The 10,474-nt window shown below is 53.8% G+C and overlaps 5 protein-coding genes across 5 annotated transcripts in view; 2 read left to right on the top strand and 3 right to left on the bottom strand.

Annotated features, from left to right (window-relative positions):
- Positions 1 to 996, bottom strand: part of PTSG_01712 (uncharacterized protein) — a 6,538-nt gene extending 5,542 nt beyond the window's left edge. Inside the window, exons 1-2 of the mRNA XM_004997632.1 lie at positions 542 to 996; positions 201 to 309 (exon numbers count right to left, since the gene is read on the bottom strand). Of these exons, the coding sequence (XP_004997689.1) occupies positions 201 to 309; positions 542 to 666 (234 nt within the window). The 5' untranslated portion in view covers positions 667 to 996. The remainder of the gene's footprint in view (positions 1 to 200; positions 310 to 541) is intronic.
- Positions 997 to 1,845: 849 nt separating this feature from the next.
- PTSG_01711 (uncharacterized protein) lies at positions 1,846 to 3,209 on the bottom strand (the record flags this gene model as incomplete). The annotated part of the gene is made up of 5 exons (XM_004997631.1): positions 1,846 to 1,971; positions 2,209 to 2,375; positions 2,573 to 2,630; positions 2,783 to 2,882; positions 3,166 to 3,209. 5 exons carry the CDS (start codon positions 3,207 to 3,209, stop codon positions 1,846 to 1,848), a joined length of 495 nt encoding a protein of 164 aa, XP_004997688.1.
- A 301-nt stretch (positions 3,210 to 3,510) lies between these two features.
- Positions 3,511 to 7,795, top strand: PTSG_01710 (uncharacterized protein). Its single transcript, XM_004997630.1, has 14 exons — positions 3,511 to 3,840; positions 3,973 to 4,058; positions 4,327 to 4,492; positions 4,665 to 4,781; positions 5,037 to 5,114; positions 5,260 to 5,364; positions 5,581 to 5,715; positions 5,926 to 6,024; positions 6,204 to 6,263; positions 6,433 to 6,489; positions 6,679 to 6,765; positions 6,867 to 6,943; positions 7,397 to 7,439; positions 7,569 to 7,795. The coding sequence occupies exons 1-14, from the start codon at positions 3,754 to 3,756 to the stop codon at positions 7,644 to 7,646; spliced, it is 1,275 nt and encodes a 424-aa protein (XP_004997687.1). The 5' UTR covers positions 3,511 to 3,753; the 3' UTR covers positions 7,647 to 7,795.
- Positions 7,796 to 8,009: 214 nt separating this feature from the next.
- On the bottom strand, positions 8,010 to 8,940 carry PTSG_01709 (uncharacterized protein; the record flags this gene model as incomplete). The annotated part of the gene is made up of 1 exon (XM_004997629.1): positions 8,010 to 8,940. Exon 1 carries the CDS (start codon positions 8,919 to 8,921, stop codon positions 8,010 to 8,012), a length of 912 nt encoding a protein of 303 aa, XP_004997686.1. The 5' UTR covers positions 8,922 to 8,940.
- A 531-nt stretch (positions 8,941 to 9,471) lies between these two features.
- Positions 9,472 to 10,474, top strand: part of PTSG_01708 (uncharacterized protein) — a gene marked incomplete at its 5' end in the record, with an annotated part of 1,063 nt that continues 60 nt past the window's right edge. The window contains one exon of the mRNA XM_004997628.1: positions 9,472 to 10,474. This exon is cut by the window's right edge and continues 60 nt beyond it. Coding sequence (XP_004997685.1) covers positions 9,472 to 10,464 — 993 coding nt within the window. The 3' untranslated portion in view covers positions 10,465 to 10,474.

Below are 10,474 nucleotides of genomic sequence, written 5' to 3'. Positions count from 1 at the left end.
TAGTGTGTGTGTGTGTGTGTGTGTGTGTGTGTGTGTGTTATGTGTGTGTGTGTGTGTGTGTGTGTGTGTGTGTGTGTGTGTGTGTGTGTGTGTTGGTGTGCGTGTTTGCCTTTCCTTGCACACTTGAGTTTGCAAGCACGATTCAAGCAACCACGCCATCCTACGGACATAAACACACGCACGCGCGCGCATCGACTGACCTGTGGCGTGGCAGGCTGGCCAAAGGGGGGCGCTGCATCATCAGACCCAAGGAGCTTTCGCAACAGCTCCGACAAGAGCACGCCATCCCTCAAGTCAAACTTGAGGTCACTACCACACCCCGGTCAAACACGCAGTCAAACACGCTCGCATGCACATGTGTGAGGACCCAGACAGAGACGGTGACACACACACACACACACGCACGCACACACGCACGCACACACGCACGCACACGCACGCACACACACACACACACACACACACACACACACACACACACACACAGAACGTGTCGCATATGTGTGTGCAAATGGGTGAGTCATGTGGTCTCGGGACAAACCTGATTGAGAAGTCGTATGGCGGTGGCTGGCGGTCGTGGATGATGTACGTACACCAGTTTGCAAAGGTGTCTGCCTGAATATCCACTTCTGTGCGCACAGACATCATCGTGGTCATCCCTGCCATAGCCGCCGCCGCTGCCGTTGCTGCTGTTGTGTGTTGTGTGTTGTTGTTTGTGTGCAATTGCGCTCAGAGGAACAAAGCAGTCCCTGCGTGGTGATGGCTGCTGCTTGTCGCTTCTGCGCGAGCTTATTGCTGCTCTGTGTTGTGTGTGTATGTGTACCAAGAAGGGGTTATGTTATTCACCCAGCGAGCTTCTTGGCCGTTGCAATCAACGAACGGTCAGAGGAGCGAGCGCCACAACAAGCAAAGCAAGCAACAAGTGAAGGTGTCACAGAAACAAGCGAGTGCGTGCAGGTTGCACCAAGTGTCCTCTCACTGACGATAATGGTGCATATCATCACCAACTTTTCTACAATGCCCAAGGGAATGCGCGTCGCTTGTCCTTTTTTGTTGTGCTTGATGTGTGCGTTGCGTACTTGGTTTGGTTTGTTTGTTTGCGTCGCTTGCTTTGCTCTGCTTCTCGCACCCCTCACTCCCCCTCTACCCTCATCTTGCTTGGGTGTTGTAGGAACAGAAGCTAGTTGATTGTTGGTGGTTTGACGAAGAAGAAGACAAAGACAAAGACGGAAGACGGAAGATGGAAGACGAAGAGCCAACGACGACAACAAATAACAACAAATAACGACGACGAATAAACAGACAAACAGACAAACAGACAAACAGACAATGGAGGGACGCGCGAGGCACATCCTTCAGCATCTGCACACAACAACAAGAAAAGGGGGGGGGTGCAAACATAACAACACCCACGACAATGACAAGCAGGCATAGGCTACGAACCAATTAGAGGGGTAAGGAAGAAACACACTTTGAGGAAAGGGGGGAGGGGGACGGACAAAAAAGTGATGCGCACAGCTACACACACACACACACACACACACACACACACACACACACACACACACACACAGCTACGCACACGACAATAGTAAGGCTGTGTCGTGCTGTGGCTTCGTGCACTCAAACAAGCTCAACAAGTAAACGCCAAGAGGAAATGTACACGACAATGATGATGACAAGACAACAACACACACAAAACACAAAGTGACCCCCACTGACACACACACACAGACTAGCATCCAACTTGGACAGTCCAACCGAAACAACGACAGTGCCACACCGTCGTTGCCTGTCTGCAGGATCCAACATCACCCGGCGGTGAGATATACGTGTGTGTGTCAATTAACTCCGTGCTGGCGCGGGACCAAGCGGGTCATCCATGATCTGCGGTCTTTGCGGCTTCATCTGCTGTGTCTGCCAGTTGTTGATGGCCACCGTCAGGCCCTCAATACACGCAAGAATAACACCCTGCACACATGCAAACACAATTGCGACACCGGTGAGTTGGGGGAGGGGGCGACAAGAGCACAGGAAGTGCCAGTGTGTGTGTGTGTGTGTGTGTGTGTGTATGTGTGTGTGTGCGTTCGTGTAGTAATGTGAGCGCACACGAGACACGCACACGTGCAAAAACACGGGCTCGAGCACCCACCCACACCCACATCCACCACACACGCGTCCACTGACACAATCCGTGTCGAAACTTACGCCGCCGACAGCAGACTTGAGCGCAGTCGAGGCACCAAAGCGGGCGGCAAGAACACCGCTGGTGACGAAGCCAGAGGCAATGGCGTTCCACGGATCATCCTTTCCACGAAGCGCGGCAAACGAGCAATCAAACGACGAGAACATGGCGCCCCAAATACCAAAGTTGCCTGTCCCAAGGGTGACAAACCAAACAGCAGGCGAAAGAGTGAGTGTATGAACGGCGTGTGTGTGTGAACGGCGTGTGTGGGTGCGTGGGTGTATGCGGATGTGTGTGTGTGTGTGCAGATGTGTGCACAATGGGTGTGGTGCAACAGTGTGTGTGCGAAGCATTTGTTCGCAATCAGGCCTGCATGCGACCACGTACCACCAACGGTTGGTGCACGCAGCTTGATGGCGTTGATGCACTCCCTGTACTTCAGGCCCTGTGTCGTGTGATGACGTGTCGCGTCATGTCGTGTGGTGTGTTAGGTTGAAGAGAAGAGGCACACAAATCCAACTTTGCGTGTCCAGAAAAGGGTACGGCGTGCTTCTCGCACGCACACATACACACATGCACACACGCAGTTGAACGTACCATGGGTGCTGATCTGTAGCCCTTGACGCCATGCCAGACGGAGCCACCAATGCAACCCATGGCAAAAGCGCCACCGCAATCATCAAGAATACGCCAGGGGCTATCGTGTATGCGTGTGTGTGTGTGTGTGCGTGTGAGGGAGGGAGGGAAGGGAGCAGGAGGCATGGTGCACTTTTGCGTACGTGTGTACGTGTGTACGTGTGTACTTGTGTGTGCAATGTGTGTATGGTGTGTTCATGTGTACGCGTGGACTTGTGCAGGTGTGTGTGTCCGAGCATGACGTGGATGCACACATGCAGACACACACACGTCCACAACACGTACACCACATTCATTCAACCTTCATTCACCTCTCTCACGCAGCAGAAAACCGGAAGACGTACCATGGCTCGCGCATTGTGCTCACTTCCTCATCCATGGCCGCCATTGTGTCGTCGTGGTGTTGTGCGAGTGCTGTGCTTGAAAGCGAGAACGCAGGTGGTCGATGATGAACGCGCAGGCGGGCGGGTGTGTGTGCGGTGTGTGCGCGGGCAGCGTGGGTGGAAGAAGAGAAGGAAAAAAGGCACACAGCTTGAGTTGAACGCAATCCACTTCTTCTTCTTCTTCTGCGTGGTTGTTGGCCATTTGTGTAAGGCTTGCACCAAAACTCGGCTCACGCCTGCAACCACGTGAAACGCTTTCTGCTACGCTTTATTCTGTTGTGGACCGTGACATTGGTTGAAGGCCTGCTGGCGCCGGTTGGCAGCCGGTATTTTTTGCTTCCTTGCTTGCAGGCAAACCGGAAGGGAGATCAGCATCATCGCGTCGCCTGCTTCTTGCTTGTTGTGGTGGCATTGTTGCTGGAGCTGGCTGGAAATCAAAGAACGAGGGAGTATAGCGCGCACACACAAGCACACAAGCACACACACGCACACATAAGCACAAGCCAGACACACATCACACAAGCACGCAAGCACACAAGCACACAGGCCATGCCGAAGCACAGTACGAGCAGCAGCACGGCGACCGCCGCCACGCAACGGTCATCAGACAGGGACGCCATTCGCCGCTTGTCAGAGGTTTGTTTGGGTTCTGCTCTGCTGAACGATGCATTGCTCCACTTGCTTCACTTGCTTCACTTGCTTGCTTGCATGCAACGGTGTTTGCTGATGAGACTGCATCACCGGCTCACTGCTGATGCACGCGTGCAGGAGAGGCGAGTGGAGCTGATGCATGCGGTGCGCGATGGTCGGGTCACCGTGGACTCCGCTACGCAGGAAATCTACGCGTCAAGCAGGTGACACGTGACGCATGACGTGACTTGCATCGCCTGTCTCGAGTGCCTCTTGCCATTTGCTTGTGCCTCGTGGCTCTTGCCACTGTCGATTGCTGCTGGTTTGTGAAGAGCCCAACCAAGCAACCTCACGCCTGCCGTTTGTTTCGTCGTTTGTCTGGTTGTTGTTGTTGTTGTTGTTGTTGTTGTTGTTGTTGTTGTTGTTGTTGTTGTTGTTGTTGTTGTTGTTGTTGTTGTTGTTGTTTTTTGATGACTTGTATGACGCTTGCAGCTCGAGCTCGTCCCCTCACCTGCGGCAACGGGTGGACTTGGACGAGCTGCAGCACATGGGCGATTGGGCCCAGTTGGACACCTTTGAGTGGGACGCCACCGACATCACCCTCAGCACAGACGAGGGCCTGCGCTGGCTGCAATCCCTCGGCATCGTCTCCCACAAGGTGTGTGTGTGTGTGGTGGCAAAACGGACGTCCTTGTGGTGTTGACTGAGCAAAGACCAAAGGATAGCAGTTGCTTGCTCGCGTGCTTGCTTGCTCGCCCGATTACTCGCCCAATTGCTTGACTGCAAAGTAACTGTTTGTGGCTTCTTGTGCCCTCCTCTCTCGCGTGCAGTACCGAGTGGAGGACCTGTCCGCAACGCAGAAGGATGCAGTGAACCGACTGCTGACAAAGCTGCACCAGAAACACCAGCCGTTTGCGGACCCGTCGCTCACCGCTGTTGCCATCGAAGTTCGTGGCGATCAAACACGAGAAGAGACCAACATGTGTTGTTGAACCAGCTTGAAATAGCCACCTCCCCATGCTGCTCGCTTGCTTGCTTGCTCGCGCGAATGAAGTTCATGAAATGCTCGCCAGCGCCATGCTGGCCCAACGCCCAAGCCGTCCCTTCTCTTCACCCCACACATTCACACATTCACACACACACGCACACACACACACACACACACACACTTACACGAAATTGCCGTGCTCCACGCTTCACAGAAAGATGAAACAATCAAGGAAAACGTGCAGGAGGTCATGAACCTGCTGCCGCCAAAAGATCACCAGCGTCAGCACGAGGTTGTGCCGTATCAACACACAACAGCGGTTGCTTGCTTGCTTGCACGCACTGCCGGACAGATCATATGTGTTTTGGAGCCCATGTCTGTGCACGTTACCATTTTATTAATGTCACGTTCGCTCATGCGTGTGTGGCCACGTGCAGGAGCAAGCGCGGTCCTCAGACTCGGACTCACACGAAGGCGACGGCGCTTTCAGTGACACACAGCACTCGCCCCGACGTCCAAAACACAAAGTCACGCCGCAGAAGGTGAGGAGGGAGCAATGCATCGATATTGGAAATGTCCTTGTTGGTGTGCTACCCGTCGGCGACGCTTCCAGACGCATGTATTTCACGCGCGGGAGGGGGACAGACGAGCAACCACGATGCAGGTTCTTGTGCTCATTGCAGTATTGTGTCTCGCATGTTGTCTGTTGTGTGTGTGTGTGTGTGTGTGTGTGTGTGTGTGTGTGTGTGCTTGGGCAGATTGCGGATGTGACACAGCGGCTGAGCATGGCGTGGGCGCACGCGCTCGAGTCCAAGCGCGCCAACAAGCAGCTGGAGAAGGAAACCGCCACGCTTCTGCTCATGTCCCGCGCCCGTCTCCAGGCAGAGATTATCGTGAGTGAGCTGTGCTGTGGTGTGTGTGTGTGTGTGTGTGTGTGTGTGTGTGTGTGTGTGTCCGTGTGTACCTGTGTCCGTGTGTCTGTGTGTCCCTGTGTCTGTGTGTCTGTGCCTCTCGGCTCTTTGGCTGACGCAGATCATACGCCAGGCACGATCTTTGTTCATCAGCTTACGCCTTGCTTGCCTTCTTCCTCTGTCCTTCCACAGGCGCTGAGACGCGAGAACGAGGCCTTAAGAGCACAGGTGGAGCCATCGCAGGTGATGCAGGCGCTGCAGGCCGAGAAGGCCCTCACGGCTGAGCTGCAGGTGCGAGAAAAACTCGACAAGGAACGCAAGCCACTGACAACAACAACAACAACAACAACAACAACAACAACAACAACAACAACGAGCGCAGTACAAAAGGAATGGAATTGAAATGCTGTTCATCTCTCACATTCATGGTTCTGTCTCTGATTATGTTGATGCTACTAAATGGACGGCAGGAACTGCTGGACCAGCGCGATTCCGAAATCATGTACCTGTCCCACGAGCTGAGCTTGAAGGTGTGTTGTGTGTTGTGTGTTGTTGTGTGGTGTGATATGTGGTTGTGTACGGCAAGCGTTTGGCCTGCTTGCTCTTCGCCTGGTCCTCGTTCTCATTTGCTTCCTTTGCTTTCGTTTTGACTCATTCATCACGTTCGTGTGTATGTGTGTTCTTGTTTGTTGTGTGCAGAACGATGAGCTGGCGGTGCTGCGCTCGGCGCGTGACCTGTCCTCGTCGTGGTATGACGTGAGTCGTGACGAAGGAGCTGATGGATAGAGCAAGCTTTGTACCTTGCCTCTGTGCTTCCTTGCTTCTGTGCTTCCTTGCTTTCTTGCTTCTGTGCTTCCTTGCTTCTGGTGTTGTTGGTTGCTGCGATTGCCAATCGCATGCTCACACACACGCACATACACATACACATACACATACGCATGTCAGAGCCGTCGCTCGTCGCGCCGTCCATCTGCGCAGACATCCATGATTAGCGGCCCCGTGTCAAGGAATGCAACGCCAGAGAAGCGACAGGTGCGGCCGTGGCAGGCAGGTGCTGCTCGTGTGGTGTCTGGTGTTCGTTTCATTTCCATGTCACTGAGTATCAATGTCTTGCTCCTTGTGTTGCATTGCAGAGCGGCCACCACGCGCTGCTGAGCCGACGCGAGCGACTGGACGACCTTCTGGACAAACACGGCGTTCCCCGCACAGGGTAAGGAAGAAAACAGCAGCAACAACATCAGCCAACAAATAACAACAACAACAAACAAACAAACAAACAGACAAACAAACAAACAAACAAACAAACAAACAAACAAACAAACAAACAAACAAACAAACAAACAAACAGACAAACAAACAAACAAACAACCAACCAACAACCAACCAACCAACAACCAACAACAACAACAACAACAACAACAACAACAACAACAACAACAACAACAGCAACAACAGCAACAACGCATCATGCACAGTAGCCTTGCTCCCTGATGGCTCCTTTCACCCCTTGCTTGGGGGGCGGTGTATGTGGGTCGCGATGGGATACCGAATGTGCGGTTGCTGTGCGCTCACCAACTCTGTCCTCGTCAACACACACACACACACACACACACACACACACACACACACACACACACACACACACACACACACACACACACAGGCGCAGGGACATGTGGGCTGGCGCCACGAAGGCTGCAGAAAAGGTACGAAACGCGGGCATGACAAAGTGACAAGGCTTGAAGGTTTCCCGTTGTTGTGTGACAAGGGTGTTTCTTTCTTGCGTGTCTCACGGATTGAATAATGCTATCCCCCACTGGCACGTGCGCGTGCAGGAGAAGGCGAGGGAGGAGAGGCACCGCCGGCTGGAAGTCAACAACGGATCCCCTCTGCCGTCGCAGTTTGTCATTTGAAGCTCGTGCGCGCGGTTGCGTGGGAAGGGGAGGTGGTGCGATGCAATGCAGACGTCGCGTGGTTTGTGGTGTTAAATGCTGCTGCTGCTGTTGTTGTTCATATTGTTGGTTGTGGGAGGAAGGAAGGAGTAAAAGAATCGTACTGCGCATCATCCTGTTTGTGACAATGGGAGCGAACGTGACGGTTCTGCTCTGGTTGTGGATTTGTGGATGGATGATGTTGGGTTTATTTGGAGAAGGAAGCAAAGAAAGAAAGAAAGCAAGTAAGAGAGGAGGAAAGAGGTGCAGGGCGTCCTACATTGACCCATACGCAACGAGTGCACGCAATGACAGGGATGTCCATGAACTGCATCGTCCAAGTTGTCACACAAACCGCTTCGATTCGACGCCCTTCCAAAACCATAATGTGCTAAACCAGCCTTGTTTGAGGTGAAGCTGTGTGCGCTTGTCCACCCACTCTGCGAGTTGTTGCCGTTGAAACAGGTGTCGTTGTAAAGGATGCTCCTCCTCCACGTTGGCGATGCCGTTCACACCAAACAGCTGAAACTGGAACTCGTCAAGCCTGTAGGTTTGCTTGACATACTCTATGTATTGGCGACTGGCATCTTCGACATTGAACGCACCAAGTGCTTTGCCACTTCGCCTCCAGGCGACACGCTCCTTTGCTGCGATGGTGTCCATGTGCGTCTGCACCACAATGGATGGCACTTGCTGCAAATGCGCCTCCTCGATGGCGTCATGAGTGGCCTTTGTCTCTGTTGTTCCAATTGCGAAAACAATGAGGTCCACTGAATGGAGGCCGACAGCGCTGAAATATTCCTGCGCAGTCTGCTCTGTCATCCCCAGGGCGGGCATGTCCCAGTACACGCGGTGTCCAGCGCGAAACGGGGCTGGCTGGTCTCGTGCTCCGTCTCTGCCTCTGTCTCTGTGGTGGTGGGAGCGGCCTGCAGGCTCGCTGTCGCCGTTGAGCTTCTCAACACCGGCGCGGAGCACGTGCAGCAATGTCGTTTTGCCCGAACATGGGGCGCCGACAACTGCAATGTGACGCAACCGGCTGAACTTGGCGTTCGGGAACGCCTTCTCCAAGATGGATACAAGCGGGTTGTCACTCTTCTTTGAGCCGGTCCTGGGTGGTGGCGTGCCGCCTCTCTCCTGTGCCTGGTCTGAGTCGTGGAGGTAATAGGGGCTGTCGCCATGTGTGTCGTCCGCGTCCGTGCCATCGCTGACACCAAAACCAAAGCATGAACTTCCTGTGCTCATTACCCACTCCAACATGTTTGCATGCGAGGAAAACATGCACCACAGCCCAGTCCCTGCGACGATGGGGATCATGGAGGAAGTGCACTTGTAAGGGCGAACTGGCAGACTTGTGGAACGGAGGGGATTGCGACAAATGCTCATGTGCTCAGGCAGTGCTCGCACTTCCCCTCCACAAAGACCACCAGCCAAGAGCACCGTGCTACCGCGAGCATTGAGAATAATTGCACAGTCACACTGGCAGTTGGTTGCGGTTCACCTCAATTTTGTACCAACCTATCCCACAATATGACATGACACATTGGTCATGTCCACTGACTTTGGCACAGTCACATCACTGACACAGCACCACCCCAGAGGCAGGGACAGGAGTAAGGCTGTATGTAACCGTTCTGCATGTGTGGGTCGCGAATGAGTTTTGGTTATGTGACACACCAGCGATGCCCACGCACACAACAAGACGAAAGGGCAGTCAAACTCGGAGAAGTGTCGCCATTTGTCATTTGCTCTGTGCCTGCAACTTCTGCACTTCTGTGCTTGAGGACCTGACAAGCTATCTCCTCTAGCCATGGAGTTTGTGATTGGTGGTTTGATTGTTGGAATCGTTGGCTCTGCAGGCTACGCCGCCTATCACTGGTGGTTTCGTGATTCTCCGCAGAATGAAGCCGATCCAAGCCAGAATTTCATTCCGACCGAGCAAGACGTACAACCTGAGGCAGGCCCGGATACAAGTACAGACACAGATGTGGAGGTCCTGCTTCAAAGGCGTGGTTGCATGACAGTTGCCCGCATCCCCGACATGCCCCTTGCTTGCCCGACCGACGCTTGCATGAACCCGTTGCGTGTCATCTTCAAGCAGCACTTCCCCAACGAGAACTTCAGCAGCTTCTACCACGTTGGTGTGGCTGGCCCCAACAATTCTGGGAAGACATCCTTGACCTGCATCTTTCGCTGTGTACTCATTGTCCTCGGCCAAGGAGTCGCGTATGAAGACCCCGGTTTTCTGCCTCGTGTTAAGGAGACTTTCGCACACGTGTGCCAGGATGACCCGCCCACGACACACAACGACAAGCGCGCACCGACCCCGCGCCGTTTCAACCAGCTCATTCTCTGGGACCTGCCGGGGATGGACACACCCGACCATCCATCCTCTTTCTACGTGGCGCAGATGGGCCTGCGCTTTATCAGTTACACGGTGTTCGCCTTTGGATCAACAGAGTCAGCTGGTCTCCACGACGTCTTGCGACGATTGCCGAAATACCGCCTGCCTGCTGCCCTTGTGCGCACGCACATGGACGAAACTATCACCGAGGAGCGACGTGCTTGGCGGCGAGCAGGGAACGACCCGAGGAAATTCAATAAGGACGATGCTGTGAACCAAGTCCTTCACAGCGTTCGCGAAACCTTCCACCTTGCTGAGTGCAACTACCCCCTTTTCGCCGTCAACAACAATGCCATTGATGCCGAAGAGGATGACGGGCCTCTTGCTCGTGACCCATTTCACCTGAAGCAGCTTGTGGATGATGTCGTGCAGAAAGCCCGCAAGGCGCACAAGTGCTGAACAGGCCGAG

Source organism: Salpingoeca rosetta (assembly GCF_000188695.1).
Source record: "Salpingoeca rosetta unplaced genomic scaffold supercont1.3, whole genome shotgun sequence".
In the NCBI taxonomy this organism is placed as follows: Eukaryota; class Choanoflagellata; order Craspedida; family Salpingoecidae; genus Salpingoeca; species Salpingoeca rosetta.
This window is presented reverse-complemented; position numbering and strand designations above follow the sequence as displayed.

Bases quoted from the DNA above. Each gene is read 5' to 3' on its own strand.
- PTSG_01710 (XM_004997630.1), top strand. From the start codon at position 3,754: ATGCCGAAGCACAGTACGAGCAGCAGCACGGCGACCGCCGCCACGCAA. The intron at 5,115-5,259 runs GTTGTGCCGTAT...GGCCACGTGCAG, and splicing joins ATCACCAGCGTCAGCACGAG to GAGCAAGCGCGGTCCTCAGA. The intron at 6,490-6,678 runs GTGAGTCGTGAC...TACGCATGTCAG, and splicing joins TGTCCTCGTCGTGGTATGAC to AGCCGTCGCTCGTCGCGCCG.